We start from the raw sequence: 23,213 nt of genomic DNA, 5'->3' as shown, positions 1-23,213 counted from the left end.
AGAAACGAAGAGTATAACTGGTAGAAGGCACTTACAGAGTCCGGTTGGGAAGGGTGACGGACAACACAACGATGAAGAAGGGAGCCGAAATAACAAAGATAGCAGTAAAGCCGTGAGGAGCAATGGGAAATTAGGAAAGGCGTAGTGGGGTAGGGAGGCACAAAGGAAAAGAACTACGGCGAGAGCCGGGAAACGAAGTGGGAAAGCCTTCAAGGAGAACACTTACGAGAATGCGCAAGCCACCCTGCAGAATTTAGTTCCCAGAATAGTCCACCTCAGCCCTTTCCCCGCTTCACGGTACCTTCAGCTTATGGAGCTCCACTGTCTCCGCCGCCATCTTGGTGCCCCTCAACCCCGCCGGGCTCCCGCCCGCTGCCTCCGCCTCCAGGGGCTCCCGCCTGGGCGAGGAGAACCAGGGCCGGCCAATCGCAGTCCCTCATACTCCCACCCTATACCAACAGCTCCTCCCATTGGTCAGTAGCTGGCTTCGCTCTCAATCCTCTCGGCAGCTTTCTTCACCTCTCAAAAGGTGGGACAGGGAGAAGGGCGGGTTTTGCATCGTTAGAACGACAGAAATGGCAACCAATTGTGCGTCCCTATTGCAGACTGCTAACCAACGGGCGGCGGCAGCGCTGATTCTGTTCCGCCTGGAAGGAGCGCGCAGATGGGGGCGACTACTTCCTGGAGAGCACAGGTGTGGAAGCGAGCGCCGCGCCCCTAGCCGGACGGGCTTCTGAAGCTGGCAGGTAGGGGCTGCCCAGAGACTGGAAAAGGTTGCTGAGGGAAAACGGTGGGAGGTGAAAGGGGCGGTGGGAAGACTGCGAGTTAAAACACCGCGAGGGGAGCGCTGAAGAGAGCCCTTAAAGGAACCGACGAACGAGAGAGGGAAGCTGGGAGGAGCATGGGACGTGTTTAGGACCAGAGTCTAAGGAATTTTAGGTAGAGAGGGGCGAGCAAGGGCTGCTTCCTAACTAGGCATCATCAGCTTTCGAGCTAGATTTTAAAGAGCCTAGTTTAGACGATCAGAGCCGCCCCTGGAGTCAGGGCTAGAGTCCATCTCGCGAGGCGTTGAGCTCAGGAAGGGACCTTCCTAGCCCAGTCCAGAAGCTCTGAGCAAGTTCTTGCAGCGTCCCACGCTTGAGAGAAGGAACGGGGCTGCTGGCTGCTTACATGCCAAGAGGGTGTCAGGGCGGACAAATCCCAAAGAAAAAGGTGGGGACTAGAGTTAGCTTTACTCTCATCTCTTCTTAGTGGTTCCTTGATTGAGTCCATGACTCCCTTCTGGAATTTTGGGTGTATGCAACCTCTTAATGGTTCCTTATTAACTTCTTAAGGAAAGTAAAGTGAGATATCCCTGTTTCCTTTGCTCCTTTAAGTGGGTGCCCCAAACCTAGGCTTACTCTTTCATCTTACAGCTGAAGTAAAAATTACCATGTTCTCTAAAATGTAGGGAGAATCAATTATGTCTCAATAAAAATAAATAGTATGTACACACACACACACACACACACACACACACACACACATATATTTTTTTTTTTTTATGTAGGGAGAACTCTCCTTGCCTTTCAAAGTTTTTCCAAGTCTTCAGTTTTTCCCTTCTGCATGATGGGGAAGTCCTTTCATTCCTAATAGATTCAGGAGATTTGGGTTATTCAGGAGACAACTGGGGGGAACAGCTCAAAGAGAGGTTCAGAGGAAATTGAGTTGGACTCCTACCTGATCCCCCACTATGGTAGGATGAATGTGGGGGTGGCACACAGTGAAGTAAACCCCAACACTCGAGTGATGAATAGCCGGGGCATCTGGCTGGCCTACATCATCTTGGTAGGACTGCTGCATGTGGTTCTACTCAGCATCCCCTTCTTCAGCATTCCTGTTGTCTGGACCCTGACCAACGTCATCCATAACTTGGTAAGCACTAAATCACACCGTGTACCCACCCCAGGTTTTTCCCAACCAAAAACAAAATAAAGTCACCAGTTGTTTAGGGGTTTATGTCTTCCTTTTGGGATCTTAGCATAATTCTTGGGGTGAAGGACTACTTTCTGCCTCTCATACTTCTGTCTTCCCAGGCAATGTATGTCTTCCTACACACGGTAAAAGGTACACCCTTTGAGACCCCTGACCAAGGAAAGGCTCGACTATTGACATACTGGGAGCAAATGGACTATGGGCTCCAGTTTACCTCATCCCGCAAGTTCCTCAGCATCTCTCCTATTGTACTGTGAGTCTATAAGGGATAAGGGGAGAGGTTGACTTAGAAAGCGCTCCAAGAGCCAGGTAGAAAGGCCCATGGGGAAGCTTTAAGAAAGCAGACTAGCCATCTAAGACCCTTTGAAGATGTTATGGGATACTAGATTTGAGACTACAGAGATCAGTAAAAAGTAGAAGACAGTATTCAAAAGCATTCCCTGCTGCCTCCTTGGTAGTAGGGAAATGGTGACGGGGCTGAGAAAAGATAAAATGCCAAGTAAAACCTAGTTATTTTACACTTCCAAAAGAAGTGAATAGATAAATGCAGAACTGATGTTAATCTTCAAAAACTGTGGGGAGTGGAAGCAAAAGGGACTAACAGTCATACAGTCTGAAACAGCTTCAGTTGTCATTTCCCACGTCATTAACAATTAAGAAACAAACTGACTTATAATTTCCAGTTAAAGGTGCTATCTGATTATCTCGTCAACCCCAAAGTAAATACTGTTGACATAGCTGGAATATTTTCAGATATCCTACATGTAATAAAACCGGTCATTTAAAATAGAAGCGAAGGTCATTGGAAATGCATGAATAAGAATAGGGAAAGCCATTCTCATCCAATTTTTTCTTTCTCCAGGTACCTCCTGGCCAGCTTCTACACCAAGTATGATGCTGCTCACTTCCTCATCAACACAGCCTCCTTGCTCAGTGTACTACTGCCTAAGTTGCCCCAGTTCCATGGAGTTCGTCTCTTTGGCATCAACAAATACTGAGGGATGAGGCTGAGGACAGCTCCACAGGAATGGGGAAGGCATTGGAACAAAGGGCTATAACATCCTTCCCTTCTTCTCCATACTGTCTTCTATATTTTGAAAGCCAGAGAACTATACAACTTTTCCCAAACTCCCAGGAAGAGAAGAGATTGGACAATGGGGATCCTGGGCCCAGCTCTGCTAGGGGCAAATTTCTTCGACTCTGGAAAGACAGGTGGAGGTAAGGGCCAAATCACTCTGCTCCACAGCAGGAAGCCGCTTGAGCAGCTTCTTTGGTGATTACATTTTTCCTTATCTTCCACACCTACCACTTTCCAGCTCTGTTTTGCTGTGTATTTCCTTATAATAAAGATCATTTTTTTAGTTATGGCTGCAATTTGATCAGCAGGAAGGGTAGGGAGATATCCTCATAAGGCTGGGGAAGAAAGATGGAATCCTGACTTACTGTACAAAACTTTAAGCAATTTTTTATCCCCTCTCCTTTAGTCCAGTAGGAGGTGCCCTTCACTTTCAGCAAACACTTAGGGAAATAATTCTCAAATGAGAAAAAGGGCTCCCACTATATGGGCAAAGAGAGGGAAGATACAGGTTGCCAGTTATATATTTATAGAAAGATAATCCCCTGGCTTTAAATACATATGTACATACAAATATAAACAAACTTAAAAAAAATACATACCCTTTGATCACAAGGGGGCTTCTAGGAACCCTCTTATCACTTCCCCTCACTCAAGGGCAGAGGGCATAAGTCTGTGTTTTAAAAATTACTAATTTTAAAGGCCAGCCCGTGGCTCACTTGGGAGAGCGTGGTGCTGACAACACCAAGTCAAGGGTTAAGATCCCCTTACCGGTCATCTTTTAAAAAAAAAAATTACTAATTTTGGCCTTCCTTGTAGCAACAAGCTTGAAGTTGGGTGATTCACCCACAGTGTGAAAGTAAGGAAAAATTCAGAGTTTCCACTCTGAACTCTACACATCTCCTATAATTAGGGCTACATGCATCCTTGTTCTCTCTTCTAACTCTTGTATATCACAGTAAAGGAAGGGACTCCCTCCTGAAATGGATCAAGAAATAAGATAGACTCGTTTTTATAAAAGGAGGGGGAAAGGTAAAGTATCACCTGCTCTAAAAGCAAAAAACAAGACAAAGGCATACAGACCCCAAGGAAATACTGATTCCAAACCTCAAAGGGATATATTGTCCAGCCCAGGTCCAGGCCCTAGGTTCTTTGCTGTAGCCACCCCCTATTTCTTTGGTATTGTCAGAAGACAAGATTCAGTTCCTGGGTACTGGGGAGGGGATGGGAAGGGTTCTTACAAGTACTGAGTGAACGATTTAAGCTTAAAATTTTCCCTTTTTAAAATGTTTAAAAATAAACAAATCAAACTCCATCCTGTGCTGTACACAGCCCTTTTGACTCCCTGACATTGATTTAAGGAGAGAAGAAAAGGGGTGTCAACGTTGGAAGGGCCTCCTCACTTTCTTTCGTCGCTTCGGTTTGGCTTCTCCCTTGGGTACTGTACTGTTGGGCTTGGAGGCTGCCGTGGCCCCAGGGCCAGGCTGAGGAGCTGCAAAGAAGTTCCCATTGGACATCTGGCCTGGGGGTACTTGAAAGATACGGTTCAAGAAATCCTGAAGGTCAGCAGGAGGGGCATCTGGGGTGGCTCTGAGAGAAAACAGAAGAGATAATAAGGCAAGAAATGTTAGAAGCATATGGTTACCAAAGTTAAAGATAATACTGAGTCAGTTCCCAAACTGCCTAGACAGTGAGGCACCTAGTGTCCTAAACATCTGGTCATCAGAAACCATATTCAAAACTGGAATAGTAAATAGATTATTGAGAAAAATACCACCTACCTCTGCCGCCCACTGGTGCCTGGGATCCGAGAACCAAATGAGATGTGATAGGGGACTCTGTGGGTATCTGGGGAGATTCCCACACGCTGACACCCAGCCCATTCTGCAAACATGAGAAATTATTAGCCAAAACACCACAGTTTAGAGCACATATGAGATCAGGAAGTAATAAGCCCATATTTGTAGAGGACAGAAGGGTACCTGTAATGTCATACACCTTTCCATCCATCAGTGCAAAGTAGGTGATCTTGAGGCCCAACATACTTGACTCTGCCCAAAAGTCTCCTTCCTCAGCAGGATGCAGTTTATTACACTCGGCACAGTATCTGGCACTCTTAGGTTCCCGGTCCATTTCAAACCTCCTGCAACCCAACAAAAGGGTAGTTCCTTCATAATTTGTCAAGCCTACCTAGGGCACTGCTAGTAGTCTCACTACTCACAAATATGGCTGAAACATGTAAAATTATCTCCATTTAGTTGTTTCATATGCCTATGTACACCCTGCCCTCAACCTATCTTTAAAGCCAATTTCTTTTTCTTACTATTAATTCAAATCCTCAGTCTCTTGACAGTAAGGCAAAGATAGGTAGAAACCTCAGGGTCTTTTTATTCATTTGTGTCCCACAATTACCAATAATATTCACAAGGAAGGTCTTTGGTTACCCAATCCCTGAGCTGTGGCTGTCCCATCCCTTCCCTCCTATTTCATACCTATGCTTTCCTTGGCATCGGCTACACATCATAGTATTCATTGCCTCTTTGAGGTCATCTTGCAGCTTGGACAGAAACTCATTCACTGACCGGCTCAGCTCATTCTCTGCCATTTGTTTCCTAAGAGAAGAAAGGCTTTGTAAGTCAGTATATTGAGAGAGGAACAAGGGAAGACAGATCTAATGGCCTCTTGAGACCCCTGGCTAGCTAGAAAGAAAAACAACTTTAGTTCTCTCTGCCTCAGAGGGCCTCCACCCACAAGTCCAGGGGCCTCTCCTATTGAAGATTTTTCATTTCCTTCACCTGATAATTTCCCATCTGCAACTTACATCTCATATTCCTTCCGCTTTTCAGGGTTGCTGACAATGTCCCAAGCAGCCCTCAAAACCTTGAAGGCCTCCTCAGCCCGAGGATGATGATTTTTGTCAGGATGAACCTACCAAAACAAAGAGAAATCTCATCACAAATCCATTCCAAGCCTCTCCCCATCTTGGGTCTATTCTCATATCACAGGGTTCTCTTTCATCATCCTTTTGGAGAGTCAATATGACTTAATGATTAATTGCTCTGGCTCTACAGACAGATCTGGGTTCAAGTCCCAGCTATGTCACTTATTAGCTATGTGACCTTGAATATTTTATCTATCAGGGATTGCTGGGAAAATTAAATAAGAACACATATGAAGTATATCGCACAGAATCTGGCACAAGGATGATCCACCATCCCAGTTTTCCTGGGACTGTCCTACTTTTAGTACTGAAAAGTCCCAAGTCTCAGGAAACCCTTCAATCCCAGGTAAATAGGGATGGTTGGTCATACTACCTGACATACATACTAAGCCCCTTTTAATTTTACCAGTCATAAAGTAAGAGTCCCAAAGATGTTACATCCTCAAACTCATTCTTTTCTAACTAGAAAATTCTCATATCTAAAACTTCTTTCCCAGAAATAAAACAAAATATTATGATCTCCGGGACTTTTCATACACTTTTCAGCCTTTTCTCCAAAGACAAATAATATCTGCTCTTCCTATCTGCTTCTGATTGTTCGCATCCCCACTCTCCAAAAATACAGAGATAAAATTAATCTCCTGACAATGCCATATAAACAGAATTTCCAAACTAATAGAACAGCCTTTTAGTCATGTTCACACTGGGGCCTAGTAAGAGTTCTATAAAAGAAACCCACAGACACTCTGGCCCAGGGCAAGAGAGAACTGTAGGGGTAGAGGTATGTGTGTTGAAGATGGGAAAACTTAACTACATCTGTACTCCAAGAGAAGTTGAAAAATGAGAATTTTGTAAGAATAATAATCCCCAAGAGGATGTATGCTAAAAGACATGAAAGTGAGAAAAGAGCTCTACTATTAGTAATAACTTGAGAGTAAGCAGCTGAAACTCTAAGAATATCCCAGGCTATCCACTAAGGGGCATGCATTTCCCACCAAATTAATTGAGTCCTTTGGTAAGTTACAGGCCTGGTGGTTTACTGTTCTTTTAATCATTAATGGAAACCTTGGTTGCCCTTCCCTTTTTGGTGCCATGCAGCCATTGAGATAATTTGCACACTTTACCAGTCCAGCTCCATATACTCAGTAAAAATAGGCCTCTAATGCAATTTACACACATTACTAATATTCATAATATAGTTTTACTTATATAGAAATAGCAATAACAATCATATATCTAATAATAGCAACCTAATAGCAATTTGATTGCATGCTTGTATTAAACTATTTACCTCAAGCATATGGTTCATTACAACTCCCACCTACACAGCCCCTTATCAATAAAAACAACCACATTTTCATGTATGACATACATATGCATACACTTCTCTATGATTTATGTTCCATTTTCCTTCCCTTTCCTATTCTCGGTTGCCGGTCTTGAAATAGACTGTTTTCTTCTACCTAGTTCTGGAATAATCACTCACATGCACTCCCTAAACCCTCCCACACTAGGTCCATACTTGCCTCTCTGAGAGAACAGTTGGGTTTCCCCATGTTTAAAAAACCCTCATTTGTTCAGGGAAGAACAACTGAAATGCTCTCTGACTAGGAGGACTCTTCCCCACCCTATTTAGAGGGACTTCTAGATATTCCAGACTGAGTGAGTTCAGTACTGCCTGATATACCAGACTCAACAACAAAAAAATCTTATGACAAAAAACAAAATGGAGGGAAGGTCAGATCCCATAGCAGAGGGGAAAAAGGCTTTATGATACTTTCCTAAGAACATGTTACTCTTCAGCTTCAAGCTGACTTTCCACTCTGCCTTCTCTTTATTCCACTCTCCCTAAAATTGGAATAGAAAATAAAATATGGGGGCAAAAGGGACAGGAAACGGGAAGAGTACTCACCATCACTGCCAGCTGCCTATAGGCCTTCTTCAGTTCAACATCTGAAGCTGTGGCTTCAACCCCCAGCACGTGGAAAGGGTTTAGCTCATCCTCAGGAACCCCAGCCATGGTCAAGAGTCTAGCCACTTCCTCTTCAGGCTGGCAGTAGCGCCCACTAGCTACAGGTGCAGTCCCCTGCCTATTATACCTCTGCTTGACCCAAGGTAACTCCACCCAACCCCACTGAACTATTCTTACCAGCCGCTGCCATGGCCTGCTATCTCTCAGTAGAGTCACACAACGCTGCAAGGCCAGAGAATCCAACCAAGAGAAGAGCCAGGTGGCCTTATCCCTCCAGCCTAACCGGTTACCCAGCCCCACCAGAAACCTCCAGCCCAACTGTAGACAGCCCAAAAAGAGGGCCAGAGCCAGGAGTAACAGAGCACCTATTAGCCTAAGAAAACGGGTTAATAGCCCTGCCCCATAGTAAAACCCCTGGCTTAGAAACTGGAACATCACCTGGGCCCAGCCCCCCAGCCACCCTGCCCACACTCCCATCCAAACTCGAAAAAGGTCCAGATCACTGCCTTTCAGTTGCCTGCATGCATAGATTAGATGGCCACAAGTTTCCACATACTCTCCCACCAATACCAGCAGTTCAATCAGCCACCAGAAGCCTGCCTGTCCAAGCTGACATAGTTCCTCTGCTCCCCACAATCCCAGGCCTCTGCGTTTATCTGCCTGACTTCGTTTCCGGCCCAGACGATGTCGACCAGGGGACCTGGGATCTCTACGTCCACCCTCCCGAGTATCCTCCTTGGTTGGAAAGCGGTGTCGCTGTTTCCGGGATGGGGGTTTCTTTCCACTGGACACACGTGAAAAGTCACGGGGGAACTTAAGAGGTTCTTCATCATCATATTCCTCTTCCAACTCTTCATCTTCCCCCAAGGCTGGAGAGGTATAGTGGTGGCAAAAGTTGCTAGAAGAGCCATCTCCTCCCTCAGAGTAAAGACCTTCAGGGATTCCAAGGGCTCCCTGGCAGTTGCAAACAGATGGAATGGAAAGAAAAGAAGGATTCCCATCCTCCTGGTACCCAGCCTCATTCTCTCTTGAGAGTTCATGGTCCACTCCTGACTCTTCTTCTGAAGATGCCTCACTCTGATCAGGTTCCTCTCCATCCCTAGGTGGTCCTGGACCCCTTGGGGGGCCATGGCTTGGATCCGACCAGTGGGCTGGGTTTGGGGGCTGTGTGTACTTAGGACCAGAGTGCTCTGTGAGGCAGCGGGTACCATTAGGAGCAGTCCCTGCTGAGTCCCTGAGTCCTGAGAATGAAAGTATTTCAGGGTCCACGGAAGGTCCTGAAGTCCTGAGGGAGGCACCACCCCTGTGGTGGGCTCCACACAACCCTCTTTCTCCGGGGTGCTTCTGGGCCATGACCCAGGGGCTTCCTGAGGGTTTTAGGTCACAGCCATCATGGTATGTTCTGATGCCTGTAACAAAGATATCAAGGTGAGGATGGTCAGGGATGGAACCAAGAGACGAGTTAAATAATCTTAAATTGGGGACATATTTAATGCACCCACTTCCCTTTTTTTCCCAGGTTCTTTTGGGGCATCCGCTACCCCCAATAAACCAGAACTAGACTAACCACACTATGCTTACTCCCTCCCCCCTCCTCCAAATCTTCTTAGTTTTTTTTCTTTCCCCAGAAAGCTATAATCAGGGAAAGAGGGAGGTACCGCAAAGGGTGTGGTCCAACAGTCACTCTTAGGAAAAAGGGAAAGACTGCCGGAAAAGGGGACCGCAGACTGCCAGAAAAGGGTGGAGACCTTGCGGCCCTTAAGGAAAACCTGGGGGCGGAGCTTAGAGTTGCCCCTGAGAAAGACAACCAGGGAACCCACGGGCTGGATAGAAGGGGCGAAGGTAATGTACCGAAGAGCGGCGGTAACTCCTCCCCCTCGAGCAGCTGGGCCTGGGGCCAGGCGGAGCCACAAGAGCAGCTCCTCCGGCTCCGCCTCCCGCTCCCGCTCTGCTTCCGCCTTCCGTCCCCGCCGCGGCCGCCGACCCGTACCTACTTCCGCTTCCGGGTCACTGGGTAAGAGACGGGAAGGAAAAGAAAAAGCGGTTGGCGGAGCCAAGAGCCAGTTCCGCAAGCGCTGAGTCAAATCAGAGGAGGTGGGCCTAGGGAAGCACCGGCCCCGCCCCTTAAAGGGCCCTCTGTTGCCGCCTTCCTCGTGCTGGATTGGGATCCTCGCAGGTTGCACCGCTGGAAGCGAAGCAAGTGGGCTCTGCAACAATGCCTGCGGACTGGGAGCTGACTCAGCGTTGCTCTGGCTATATTCCCGGGTTATGCCGAGAATGGGAGATGGAGAACAGCCGCCTAACCACACACAGTTGTTTCCTTTTCAGACAAAACCAGGGAGCTCAGAGGAGCCACCGCCCTCATTTCTTCCCTGCGGCCTCCAGCGAAGACAGAAGCTCCTTTGTATCCTGCGGAGGTGGAGCAGAGGAGAGGGTGCCCCGGGCTAACCCCCGCTCTCTCCCCGCAGCGCTGCCTCTCCTTCCCCAGCAAAGCTCGGCCTCTCCCGCGCCTGACCCAGCTGGCGAGCTGCGCATTATAACCGCAGTTCCCACGGCCCGGAATCCGCCCCTCTGGATGCAGCTCCCAGGCTAGGTCATAAAGTGGGGCCGGGGTACTGGGAGCATTGCTCTGCTGGGCTCAAAACCGTAGCGGAGTGCCAAAGAACACTGCACTCATCTACATGCTGCTTTGCATCTCATTAGCATACCGAGCCTTTGGTTTACACGCGCCCCCGCCCCCACGCAGGACCCCCTCTCGGTCGGTCCCCTCCTCTGCACACGCTTCTAGCCTTACAGCGCTCTTGTCAGTGCCCCTTCCAGGCCCCGTCTTGCTCCGCAAGTTTTTCCACTGGTGAACCCCCCCGCCGGCGCTCCCAAGCCAGTAAAAGCCCTTTCCCTGGGTCCCCGATCCCGACCACCCGGTTCTCCAGAAGACAAGAAGACAATACTCCAATTCTCAGGGAAGTGGACGAAACCAAGCCGGAGCTAAGGGGGCGCTTGGATTCCAGTTGGGGGTTTTGAGCTTCAAGTTTGGGGGTCATCTCCTAAATATTCAGAGACCTTTCCTCAAATTTCTTGTGGTACCCTCTAAGACCCTTCCCTGCTGTGGTTGGGGGTCTCTAGTCCTGGACTAGAGCAGTAGGCAACCTGGGTCCTCCCACACACAAGGGGAAAGGGTTGAAGGGGCCCGCCCCGTGATGTCACACCCCCAAGACACACACCCGCGCGCGCGCGCACACACACCCCCTGTACTCTTCCTCCACCCCCAAGCTAGTTACATTTAGCTCACAGGGATTGGGCTACGACTTGGAAGAGTTTAGGGGGCAACGAACAGAGTGGCCCTGGGGGTGCCCACCCCCGACGGCCACCCCGGCGCCTAGGACCTCCGGGCGGGGATGCAGCTGAGGGACTAGGGAAGCACTTCCACTCCCTCCTCTCAGCCCTGGCAGGGTGGTGAGTAGTTAACACTCCCTCCCCAACCTCTCCTTGTTTTAGGGTCCCCAGCCTTCCAAGTGGATTGAGGAGAGGAACCCCAGGAATTCCTCAAGCCAACCCCTCCAGCCTGTTAGAACCTTGATGTCCAAAAGGCATTTGGAGGAAAGTGCCTGCCACCCGACTTCCACGGTGCCCCAAATGCCAGACCGTCCTTGGTGTTCTCCTTTCAGGATCTGAATTCAAGGCTGGCCGGTGGCTCACTCGGTAGAGTGCGGTGCTCATAACACCAAGGCCACGGGTTCGGATCCTATATAGGGATGGCCGGTTTGCTCACTAGCTGAGCGTGGTGCTGACAACACCAAGCCAAGGGTTGAGATCCCCTTACCGGTCATCTTTTTAAAAAAAAAAAAGGATCTGAATTCAAATCCCATTGGCAGCCCTGACACCCCTGGGGAAAGGGAGGGGTAGCAAAAGTCTCACCAGTGTCTTGAGGGGAGGAGCAAGTGGCTACCAGGATGTGCGATTTGAGGGGCTAGGGATTTGGACTGTGGCTGGACGCCCCTTTCCCCAACAACTCCGTCTCAGCGTGAAGCTGAGGCTTCAAAACCCTGACAAACTGTGGGTGAGACTGTCTCTACTTAATTCCTTGTCCCAAACTCTTTCGGTGTCTGTTCCCCACCCCCCTTTCTTCCCTAGGGTTGGAGCAGCTGTCGGGAGACCCCACCATAGCTCATTCTCTCCTCTTCCTCCTCCCTCTCCCCTCTCTATTAACTCCACCCTTCCCAATCCAATGGGGGTAGTCCTGAGTCCCAGCTGCAGGTGGGGCAAACTTTCTTTTCAGAAACAGGCCGCTGGGACTTTAGCCCCCAGTCCCATCAGTGCCCCTTTGCCCCTCCCTCCACAGACCCAGGGTTTACTACTCCCACCCTCACCCTGGAAATCTGGGGGGCAGACAAAGGCTCATTACCTTATGAAATTTTTTTTTTTATAATTTTTTTTTTCTTTTTCTTGTGACCGGTAAGGGGATTGCAACCCTTTGGCTTGGTGTCGCCTGCCCCGCGCTCAGCCAGTGAGCGCACCGGCCATCCCTATATAGGATCCGAACCCGCGGCGGGAGCGCCCCTGCGCACTCAAGCGCCGCACTCTCCTGAGTGCGCCACGGGGCCGGCCTACCTTATGAAATTTTTAAGTTCAAGTTTCACCTAGCGTCCTTTTCTCAGAGGATGGTAAAGAAACATCCTTCTCCCTCAACCCAATCCTGTAGATTTCTTCAGTTACCCCAATAGGACCATGCTGTCTCCTGAAATCTGCCATTCTTCAAAAGAAAGAGAAGTCCCGGAGTCTTCAAGACTCATGGGCGCCTGAGTTCCTGCTCCCTACTCCCTTGCAGGTTTCCCGACTCCCTCAAGACATTCATGGATGGATGAGGGGAGCTGACACTGACCTCCCATTCTGTGACCACCTTCTCTTCAACCATGGAGGAAACCTTGCTGCCCCTGACATCTGACCCCAGGCCCTTTAATCAACAACTCCCAGAGCCTCCAAACGCAAGATGTGTTTTGGAACCCCAAGACAATCCTAAACTGGCACCCGCCCTGGTGTGTGCCCTTTGCTGCTGCTTTGGAATCATCTACTGCTGCTTTGGTGAGGGCAGGGCAAAGGTCCTGGGGGGCAGCTGCCCAAGATTGTCAACCTCAAGTTTGATGCCAACTTCTTCCTTGCTCCTGGGCCACCTTGCCTCCTCTACCAGGGGATGCGTACCTCCAGTGTGGTCCATGTTGCTTGTGCCAGCTTCCTGCCCATGCACACACCCATGCCCTTCAGCTCCGATCTCTGGCATCTATCATTTGCTCTCCTCTTGCCTCCTACCTCAAAACTCCATTCCCCAATTATCCTCCATGCTCAAACCTTCTGCACTCTTCCCCAAAAACCTGGATCAGCCTGTGTTCATTTATTCCCATCTGCCATCCCTGGAAGGCTGGACCTCCTTTCTGTACCTACTGCCCTCAATGCATTCATCTTTGCTTCTGATTTTCCCCATTTCCTCACAGTTCCACCTTGAGATTATCCCTTTCTGCTCCTTTCCTTGAGGTCCCTTGGTGTGCTGCTCCTATCTTCTGCTCCTCTGGTTAGCCACTTCTCTCCTTCCCAGTTAATCAGAGCCATCCCTGTAGAACCCCCTTTCTGCTTCTCAGTGCTCTTACCTCCCTTCTCAGGCTACCGCTGCTTCAAGGCAGTGATGTTTCTCTCGGGCCTGCTGTCAGGAGCTCTGGTGATCTTCCTTCTGTGCCACAAGGAACGGGTGCTGGAGACACAGCTGAGCCTGGAGGTGAGCGCAGGCATTGCGCTGGGCATCGGACTCCTCTGCGGCCTGGTCACCATGCTGGTTCGCAGTGTTGGGCTCTTCCTGACTGGTCTTCTGCTAGGCCTGACCCTAGGTGCCGGGGCCCTGCTGGGCACCGAGCCCATCTACCAACCACCTTCAGCCTGGGTGCCAGCTGGGGGGCTGGTGGGGCTGGCACTGCTGGGAGCCCTGCTCACGCTTCGGTGGCCACGTCCATTCACAGTTCTAGGCACAGCTCTACTTGGTGCTGCAGTGCTGGTGGCCTGTGCTGACTACTTCCTGGAGAGGCTGGCACTGGGTAGTCGGCTGGGCCAACGCCTGCAGGCACTTCCAGTCTTGCCCCCTCTCTGCTGGTATAGCTGGGTCTTACTGGGGACCTGGCCTGCCTTGGGGGCCCTTGGGGCCCTGGCCCAATGGAAGCTCATGGCTGAGGAACATGGAAGCCACGCCAATGGTGAGTTAGTACTGTGGTACAGATGCAGCCAATTTGTCCCCAATTCCTAGACTTGAGGAGGGGAAGGGGAGAAATACACTTGAGGGAGGAGGATGGGAGAGGATGTTCAAAGTGAGTGGGATAGGGCATTGGAAAGAAGTTAGAGTTAAGGGCCGGACCGTGGCTCACTTGGGAGAGTGTGGTGCTGATAACACCAAGGCCACGGGTTCGGATCCCTATATAGGGATGGCCAGTTAGTTCACCTGGGAGAGCATGGTGCTGACAACACCAAGTCAAGGGTTAAGATCCCCTTGCCGGTCATCCTTTAAAAAAAAAAAAAAGTTCCTTTAAAGGAACTTAACTCTTTAAAGGAACCAAAGGAGGTCTGGGTAAGAAGGAGAAGAGAAATTGCCAGGGGAAGCAGGGAGGAGTTATTGGGGACTGTAATGGAAAGAAGGGAGGATCTCAGGGAAGTCCGCGGGAAAGAGTACGAGAATTCCAAAGAAGGGTTTGTTTTAGAATAACCAGGGCAAAGATGAGGCTTGAGAGAATCTAACAGGAAGGTCAGATGGGTTTCTCTAGAGTGTGAGTGTGTTTAGGGGTGGGATTCAGGGTCTAAAGAGGCCTCCTTGAATCTGTGTTGCCCCCTCCCAACCAGTGGTCTTGAGTCACCAGCAAAGGCATCTCCACCTCCTTCGGATCCGTCAGCAAGAGGCCAAGTGGCACCGGACCCCCTCTGGGGTGGGGCTTTGTGAGGGCAGCTATCGACGCCAGCCCCCCTCCAACACTCGGAGCCCTGCTGACAGTCTGGCTCCAGTGAGTGGAGGGGGGGGATGGAGCAACCTGGGGGGATGGGGCAGAGGGCATATGGGGATGGTCAGGGTGGGAAGAGGGTTCTGGCCCAGGCCCCTCCTTCCACCCTCTCTGCCCTGTGCCCCTCCAGAGTTATCTCCAGAGTCTTCGAGAGCACCAACTGGGACCAGGCACCCAGGCTACAACCCCCCACACCATCTTGGACCTGGATTCTGACTATGGTTCCACTGTACCCCTCACCATACCCTCTGGTTCCACCCAGTCCTAAGCCTAAACCTCCACTGATGTCCCTACCTAGTGAGGGCCTAGGAACATTAGGTGGGCAGGGTCTGATCCCACAGGACCCACACACAAATTTCCCCACCTCTTGGACTTGGGGATAGGATCTGTGGTCCAACACAGACCAGAACCATAGGGATATATTTCAGGGACAGATAGAGGAGAATCTTGTGGGGAAGGGGCAGGAAGGGAATTATGAGTACCTATCTCTGTCCAAGAATAGATGTGCCCTAGTCACCAGAGAAACTGGCTTCCTAATTCCCTCCAAACCAAGGACGGCCCTTACCCAAATAGCCTTTTACCCACCTGAATGTGCCTCATAATGGTAAAATAAGGGGGTTGTTTTTGTAGGACCTATAGAAAATCAGGGAGCCTCCAAGGCATTTGATAGCTTTTTGATGGGGAGAAGGGTACAGAGGAAGTTCAGGATCCCCCCAATCCCCAGGTGCCTCATTAGGGGATAGTTGGGTTTCTGGTTGGCCTTTCCCCCCAGACCCCATAGGCTTGAGTCCCCTTCTACCTCAGTCGGGAGCACTGTCCTCCATGGTGCTTCCCCTTCTCTCCTTCTTAACCTGGGGGAGACCACAAGGCAGTGCCTGCCTCAGCACCTGCTTCCTCCAAAAGCTGACTTCTTGCTCCAAGGAGAGAGCATTGGCTGACATGCCACAGTCTTGCCCTTTTGCCCCAAGGAGCCTGGTCTTCAGGGCTACATGGAAGACAAGTGCCTTCTCTGCCTCCCATTCTGAGTGATACTAATTTCCTTCTTAACCAGAACTTTGTTCCAGCCACTTAACCATTCTGACTCTCTCCCCTCTGATTCTCCTGCCCAAGATCTATTCCTTGGTTCCCCAGACAGCATGAAGGAAGTTATATCCCTCCCCTGGGCAGCAAAGCTAGGATGGGAGGGAGGAAGAACGTGGAAGCACGTGAATAAAATGGCATTGAATACTGAACCAGGTAGTCTGGCCTCTGCTGTTGTTGCTCTTTTCTTTCTCTGCACCCCAAAATTAAAGAGTTAGCCATACTGACAAATCCTTTGTCCCCTAAAGGTCTGATATGGTACCCTTATTAGATAGACTTCTGTAGGAGTTACATAGTCAGATAGCCAGAGGAGGAGCTGTTATGAACATGGAGTTAGCCTTTATTAAACAGGTGTTCCAGACACTTCACATATAGTTTTCATTCAGTGCAACAACCCTGCAGGATTGGTGTTAATCTTATTTTACAAATAGGGAATTCAGGGTTCGACAAAGTTAATTAGCTTGCCCAAAGTCATAAGCAAGTAAGTGTGATTTTTCCAGGATTCCAAAGCCCTTGCTCATTTTACTGGCCATGCTGTTTTCTTGCACTTTTTCTAGGAAGAACAGGACCAGGTATCCAACTTCCCCAGGTATTGCCTCCTCTCAGCTAAACGCTTGATTGACACCTCCCTCCGCCATTGTCCTCCAGACAGTCAAAGGCACAGTTGGAAGTGCTATCTAGGATGGGGAGAAAATGGATGGAGGTGGGGGCTAGATCAGTTAGCGGGGCACTTCCCAGGGGGGAAACAGCACAGGCGAGCTGTGGCTAGAGCTGGAACTTTTAGAAGCCCGAGGTCTATGGTTCATGCCCCTGCTGCAGCACCTGCATAGTTCTAGCAAGCAGACATTTTATTCTGGTTTTAGGCCTCTGGAAGGGTGACATTAACAGGGAATGAAAGGGTGGTGGTGTCTGTGGCTGAGGGGTAATGTCCAAGATTGTGTCTGGGTGAGCGGCCAGCTTTATCTGTGGTATCTGAGGTTGTACCTGTAGCTGAAGGAATGGTATTCCCACCTGATGGGGTAGTATCTGGGGCTGCGGGACGACAGTGCATCCAGTTGTGGGCAATATTTCTGGGATAGCCTTTCTCTACTCGAAGCTGCTGGTTGAGGCGCCAGTACTCTTTACCCTTGAAGAAGTAGACATGGTCATCCCGCCAACTCATAGCAGCCGAGGGCTGGTCTGGCACTCCCGTAAACAACCCCTTGATTGGTTTGGGGTAGCGACTGAAGTCAGTTCGGGCCAGCTCGTCCCACTGCCAGTACCCAGAGCCCTAGGTATGGGGTGGTTGGAGAGAAAGGGAGGGTGAGGAGAGAGCTTAGGGACAACCAGAGATCTACCCCCAGCCCACTGCAGCTGCAGAAGATCTACCCTCAAGAGCGACTCTTTGCTTCTCAGTATGAGGTAACCCGCCTCTCATAAGAAGGGATTTGCCCTTGCTTTGAACTTTATACCTTAAAGAGGAACACCTTTTGATTGAGAGGCCAATAGAGAGCTGCATCGAGGTTGGGCTCTACCCTATTCAGCTTCTTGGGGAAGCCAGGAGACATCTTGAAATTAATGTAGCGCCACACCTTGTCTCCTGAGAGCGTATGAGGAAAGAACAAGTCACCTCCACCTCAGGTGATAGCTTGTAGTCCCTTCATTCCACCCTTTCAGAAACTTCTTGTCTCTCCCTCCCTTTTATGGCTTCTTTAAGACTAGACCCTCCTTAGGTAAGACACTGTAACTAGCCTCCTTACCCTTAAAAAAATGAATCCATTGTGTTCGAGGAGAGTAGACAGCAGCATCCAGGTTTCCTGGGAGCCCCTCCCAAAGGGCAGACACTCGGAACAAGGGGCCCAGCCCTGAATCTGTCATGGTCCACACATAGTCCCCCTTGAAGGCATAGGTCTTCCCTCGGGGCCCTGAGAGCAAAGGTGTGTCAACAAGTCAAAAAGACAGGAGTCAAATAGATACTTGTGGATGTCTCAGGCAGGCTGATAATTTGCCCTCCTCCCACAGACTAATTCTTCAAAAATTCATTCAACTCCAATTCAAGGAGAAAATAAAAGGCAGAGAAGGAAGACCCAGTACTCAGCTTATCCTTTGTTGTTTAGAGTATTTCAGCTCTGGTCCACTCAACAAAACAAAAGCCCTGCAGATATATCTGTTTCTCTTTGGGGAATCTCACTCTCCACTCCAGGTGGCTTCCAACCACGTGCAACATTCTCTCCAATAGGCATTCCAGTTAATATAGCTTTCTCCATCTTTCTCCATTTCCAGATGTGTTCTAGGGGCCCATATAAGTGACAACCTTGGTAAGTGCCTGCCTGGCCCACCTTTAATTTGGCTCTGAATCCTCCCTTTCCATGCCATATGTCTTCTTACGTAGTCACAACTTCTGCCTGGGGTTGAACTTCCATTGCTCATGCTAAAGTCTCACATCATTCCCATTTGTCCAGGCCTCAGGATCAACGGACTGCCCCCACTACATGCCTACAGCCTGGAGGAGAAGGGCCTCACCCAGCATCACGGCATCCAGTTCACCACTGCAGGGGTCTGGCATGGGACTGGGTTCCGTGGGCACTGGGGATACAGTGGGTAGCTCTGTCTTTTCTTCTTCCTCATCTTTTATCTCTGGGCTCTTCTTGCCTGCAAGGTGAAGTAATGCTGCTCAGGGAGAGAACTCATAGTGCATGGTTTCCCCAGCCATCTACTGTAAGTTCTGCTCAGAGGATCCATGGAGAGGGAAAAAGGGAGTCCTAGAAGAGTTTCCCTTAGTGGTAGGCTCATATTGATATCAGCAGGAGATATGTTTTAGTTTTGAGAGGCACCAGAAAGCTGGAAGGAGGTTTGCTGGAATGTGCATTCTCCATCCCCAAGAATAGGCATGAGGGGAGAGAGACCTGGAAGGAAAATTACACTCAGAAGAGTCAAAACAGTTCCTAAAAATGAAGAGTGAACATCTGGGCCAGAGGAAGCAAAAAAGCCAAGCCATTTAACTCCATGGTGGCTAGATCTGTCTCTTCAAGCCTGGAGAGATGCTGGTCAGACTGACCCTCACACTCACTAGGGAGATGGACTGACCATAGAGAGCCTGGATCCCTGCCACATCATCTGGATGCAGCTTGAAGTAGGGCCGGTAGCCAGCATAGACAGGGGCCATGAGCGCCTGGGTGTATCGGGAGTGCCCAAGCCCCAGGGCATGGCCCAGTTCATGGGCTGCAATGATGCGCAGATTCACTCCCCAGTAGGTCCCCTCAGTCCAGAGCTCATCTTCATCAAAGTGCACACTGCCCAGCTCTGGGATGTCAGCATGGGCCAGGACTCTCCCTGGAAAAAGGCAGAGGTGGATAGGAAGGAAGTCAGAGCCCACTAGGCTGGAGCATATCCCACCTGTTATAAACTCTAATGACTCCATTCCCTTAAAAGTCCCCCAGCTATATTCACTGTCTCTTAGATGCTTCTTCCTCTCCTTTCAGATTCCCCTGTCATCACCCAATTTTCTTGGAGATGCCCATTACTGTCCCATTATCTCCCCAGCCACCCCCCTCTCTGGCCCAATCCTCTCTGAGGTGTACCTTGAGTAGGGGAACTTAAGCCAGAGAAGGAGGCATAAGCTTCAAAGAAGAGGCTTGGTAAGGCCCCAGGTAGGAGACCAACTATTCCCCGAGGCAATGTGAGAAGTGGTTGGAGAGTGTATGGGCATAAAGGACCACCTAAACATAAAAATTCCAGAACCACTGGCTTAAGGAGACAGAGGTAATCTCAGAGGTCTGTGAGGTGAGAGCTGAGAACAGGTGCCTACCAGGTCCATCGAAGGCATTGGAGCAGTTCGGGCTTCGGCGGCCATGGAAAGAGAGGCGGATGTCAGCCCTTCCAGCCTGCACCTCCTGGAAGGTTAGGGGAGCCACACTGCTCCAGTACTTGAAGGCTTGAAGTAGGGCTGCCCGGGCTGAGTGGAGTGGGAGGGTGGAGGGCAGGTTCAAGATGCGGAAGGTTAAGTGTTTCTTTCTCCAGCGGCCTGGTTAAAGGACCAGAAAATAGATTGGAAACACAGATCCTTCTGCCAACCCCAGAAAGCTCCCCTGGGTCTGGGCAGTCACAACCCCTCCAGGCAGGTGAAAACCAGGTAATCACCAGGTGATCATCCATTCAACACTGAGCTGGTCCAGGCTGTCCCGATGCCATCCACGCTCCAGAGCCACACCACCCTCTCCACTCCCTCCCTTTCCCAGGTTCAGTCCTCACCCAGCAGCAGGTATTTAAGGGTCTTCTGGTTGAAGGGGTCCTCCAGACCACAACGAGGCTGCCTCATGCGGGTCCTTGTGGCATCATCCAGCTGACCTGAGACTGGCAGCTCAGATGCTTCCTGAAAAGCTCTGAAAAGAGGAAAAAGGATGGGTCCAGCAGGGCAGGGGCATCTGGAATGACTGGGAACTGGGGATATGGTTCTTTGACCTCTTGCTGCCCAGGGTGGTGGCCGAGAACAGCACAGAATCTCTGAAGCTGTCAGGGTCACTCCAGCCTCCAGTCCTCATAATTGGGACTTTCTTTTCTGTTCTGCAGAAACAGCAACACTTCAATTTTCATCTGCCCATTTGCAATCTCTTATTTGACTAAGTTTGCCCTCAGGTATAGGCTTTCTCCTCTACTGCAATTTCTTTCCTTTTTTGATTTGTTTTGTTTTGTTTCTCTCTACTGCAATTTCTAAATTTCTGCTCTTGGGGAAGTGTCCAGCCCCATGCTCTGGATATTCTCCCACCAATGCTCCCATCTGAGGGCCTGTCCTCCCTCAGCCTTCTCCCTTCTTGGCTGAACCCCCCTCCCAGCCCAGCCTGCTCTGGGAAATTTCACCTACCTATGGACTATCGTAGGGCCTATGTGCTTTTCAAAAGACCTGAACATATCTGAGAGCAGAAAGAAAAACAATCTATTACATCCAAAATATAAAAGAAAACTACAAAATAGAAACTATTAAATGCTGAATTAAATGTCCACAAAAGGTAATATCATATCAACAACTCAACTTCGACTCAACTCAACTCATTGTTTTATGTATAAATTATGCTTCATTCGGCTATAACTAAGTAATAGTATTTTGGATATGATATGGGGTGGAGCCTTCAAAGGAGCACTTAGGGCCTAGAAAGATCAATGACTGTACTCCTCATCTTTGAATCCCCATGTCACCCTTTACCCCACTACCCTAACAATGATAGCCACCCATCCTCTAGATCCCCAACATGGATTTGGGTCAGGCAGAGGTGGGGCTGGAGAGGAAGGGATGTGAAGAGAGAGAAAGACCTTGCAACCTCAGCTCTGAAGGCATGTGCCTTATGACCTCTCACCTCAGAGCTTCTGTGATATCTTCTGACCTGAAGTCATCAGGTCCTTCTAGAGGCTTCTGTAGGTACCCATATTGCAACAGATAATCCTATGATGGGTTGGAGGTAAGCAGGATAAAAAGAAGGTTAGTCTCTGGGTAAAGTTTCTAAATGAGCTAAGAAGCCCCTCAGGAGAGGAGGGGACAGATATGGAAGGACTCAAGGAGAAGCACCTTAGAGAAGGGGCTCAGGTGGAACAAGGGGAAGCAGTCAGAGATGGGCAGGGTAGAGAAAGGAAGGGAAAGGTAGACAGTTTAAGGTCAGCAGGGAGGCTTGGATGGGATGTGGAGCAGTAACCCCTGCCTCTCCCCTGGCCCGGGCCTCTCTTTCCCAGGGGACTCACCACAGCTGCCTCCTTCTCTGCAGGCCCCAGGGCACGGCCTGAGACTGTCATGGGGAGTAGGAAGCCCAGCCACAGCTGCTGCCAGTTCATGGTCCCACCAGACAAGAGCTCTTGAGGTTGTCTGTGCCCTCTGACCTGATATTTCTGGGAACCTGGGGGAGCAGGGCTAGGCTGGGGGACTCTTACCTCCAGTTCTTTTCACTCTCCAGCTTCTGGTCCTCTTTATAAAACTTCAACTGAGGGGAATTGGGGGGAGTGGCGGAGGGAGGTGACTCAGCCCAGAGATATGTTGCAATTTACCATTAACCCTTGCCCTACCAGAGAGCAGAAGCCAGGAAGATCCCTGAACCCCCTCCCTCAGAGTCCTCTGACAGAGGTGGGAGGACTTTTCATACTGCCCTGGGATAGATATCCTGGCAGGATGAGAAGCAAAATCTCTGGAGAGACTAGGGATAGGGTCCATGGACATGCGCTGGAGTTGAACAGTCCTGGGCCCCAGGGACCCTGAGCCAGCAAATTCTTCAGCTTCAACCTTCAAGTCTCTCTGTCTGCTCTAGAACAGGGAAAAAAGTAAAAGCTAAGAAGCAGAAGGTAGCTAAAGGTAGCTTGGGTTTCAGATGAAGGAATCAAGGGTAAAGTCTTACTTTCTTTTCACCCAAAAACAAGTTGGGAATTTGAGTGATCTTGAAGCCTACTATGTCTACTTTAATAAAAAGTCATTATTTCAAGCATTTAATGAGCCTGGAATGTGTGGGTGGAGGTGGGGTTTAACAAGAGCATGAAGATGTAAAGGGTCTGGAGCCTGCCCTGAAAGAGTTTATAGATGGATGAGGCAGACCTCAGCACCTGGAAGGAGGGGAGCTGGGATGCCAGGCAGGAGGTAATCCATCCTAGGGGTCACAGGGCTAGGGGAGGCTTGCTGAGAAGGCAGGCGTTGAGCTGGGCTTTGAAGGCTGGCTAAGAATGAGAGGGGGTAAAAGCACTGAGAGACACAGACAGTACAGGTCTTGAGTAAAAGTGCAGAGCTTAGAATCTGCTGTGCTCAGAGAGTAAATCTGAAAGGTCGGGACTGCTTCATTCGCCACTGAATCCCTAGTGTCTGGCCCAGGCCAGCTCCATGCTTTAGAAGCAGTGCTTAATAAACCTTTATCAAATGAATAACCAGGGAGAGAGAGTGGTTGGGAGCCAGAGTTTAGAGAGAGCTTTGAATGCTAGATAGGGAAAAGAAGAAAAACTTACATTTGAAAATATTTACTGTGTACTGGATGCTCTGTATATTATCTCGATTAATTCTCACAAGTGTCCTGTGAGGGAGAAATTATTCTGGCCATTTTTTATAAGAGGAAATGGAGACCCAGAGAGGGAAACTTGATCAAGGACATGGAGCTCCTAACTAGCCTGGCCTATATTCAAATCCCTCTGCTGACTCCATAGCTC

The 23,213-nt window shown here is 49.6% G+C and overlaps 4 protein-coding genes across 7 annotated transcripts in view; 2 read left to right on the top strand and 2 right to left on the bottom strand.

Annotated features, from left to right (window-relative positions):
• Positions 1 to 10,821, bottom strand: part of LOC103599047 (SAP domain-containing ribonucleoprotein) — a 58,851-nt gene extending 48,030 nt beyond the window's left edge. For 2 of the 4 annotated variants that reach the window (XM_008583129.1, XM_008583130.1), the window contains exons 1-7: positions 9,814 to 9,972; positions 7,903 to 9,371; positions 5,871 to 5,977; positions 5,542 to 5,661; positions 5,032 to 5,192; positions 4,831 to 4,933; positions 4,453 to 4,639 (exon numbers count right to left, since the gene is read on the bottom strand). In XM_008583129.1, the coding sequence (XP_008581351.1) occupies positions 4,453 to 4,639; positions 4,831 to 4,933; positions 5,032 to 5,192; positions 5,542 to 5,661; positions 5,871 to 5,977; positions 7,903 to 9,315 (2,091 nt within the window). In that variant the 5' untranslated portion in view covers positions 9,316 to 9,371; positions 9,814 to 9,972. Of the gene's footprint in view, positions 1 to 301; positions 398 to 4,142; positions 4,640 to 4,830; positions 4,934 to 5,031; positions 5,193 to 5,541; positions 5,662 to 5,870; positions 5,978 to 7,902; positions 9,372 to 9,813; positions 9,973 to 10,756 lie in introns of those variants that run through there. The other 2 variants (XM_008583131.1, XM_008583132.1) reach the window with 2 other exon arrangements.
• On the top strand, positions 484 to 3,339 carry ORMDL2 (ORMDL sphingolipid biosynthesis regulator 2). Its single transcript, XM_008583134.1, has 5 exons — positions 484 to 529; positions 606 to 746; positions 1,740 to 1,914; positions 2,076 to 2,227; positions 2,837 to 3,339. The coding sequence occupies exons 3-5, from the start codon at positions 1,741 to 1,743 to the stop codon at positions 2,970 to 2,972; spliced, it is 462 nt and encodes a 153-aa protein (XP_008581356.1). The 5' UTR covers positions 484 to 529; positions 606 to 746; position 1,740; the 3' UTR covers positions 2,973 to 3,339.
• A 509-nt stretch (positions 10,822 to 11,330) lies between the features above and the next one.
• LOC103599046 (transmembrane protein 198-like) lies at positions 11,331 to 16,226 on the top strand. Its single transcript, XM_008583128.1, has 5 exons — positions 11,331 to 11,415; positions 12,788 to 13,041; positions 13,614 to 14,195; positions 14,833 to 14,990; positions 15,118 to 16,226. Exons 2-5 carry the CDS (start codon positions 12,873 to 12,875, stop codon positions 15,253 to 15,255), a joined length of 1,047 nt encoding a protein of 348 aa, XP_008581350.1. The 5' UTR covers positions 11,331 to 11,415; positions 12,788 to 12,872; the 3' UTR covers positions 15,256 to 16,226.
• A 158-nt stretch (positions 16,227 to 16,384) lies between these two features.
• Positions 16,385 to 22,100, bottom strand: MMP19 (matrix metallopeptidase 19). The gene is made up of 10 exons (XM_008583127.1): positions 21,777 to 22,100; positions 21,398 to 21,483; positions 20,298 to 20,428; positions 19,855 to 20,070; positions 19,134 to 19,379; positions 18,570 to 18,698; positions 17,807 to 17,971; positions 17,519 to 17,646; positions 17,079 to 17,337; positions 16,385 to 16,744 (listed from the first exon to the last, which is right to left on the bottom strand). Exons 1-10 carry the CDS (start codon positions 21,864 to 21,866, stop codon positions 16,674 to 16,676), a joined length of 1,521 nt encoding a protein of 506 aa, XP_008581349.1. The 5' UTR covers positions 21,867 to 22,100; the 3' UTR covers positions 16,385 to 16,673.
• Positions 22,101 to 23,213: the final 1,113 nt, after the last annotated feature.

The sequence above is a fragment of the Galeopterus variegatus genome, unplaced genomic scaffold, assembly GCF_000696425.1.
Source record: "Galeopterus variegatus unplaced genomic scaffold, G_variegatus-3.0.2 Scaffold2835, whole genome shotgun sequence".
NCBI lineage: Eukaryota > Metazoa > Chordata > Mammalia > Dermoptera > Cynocephalidae > Galeopterus > Galeopterus variegatus.
The sequence above is the reverse complement of the archived record's forward strand: the minus strand, read 5'-3'. Positions and strand labels throughout refer to the sequence as shown.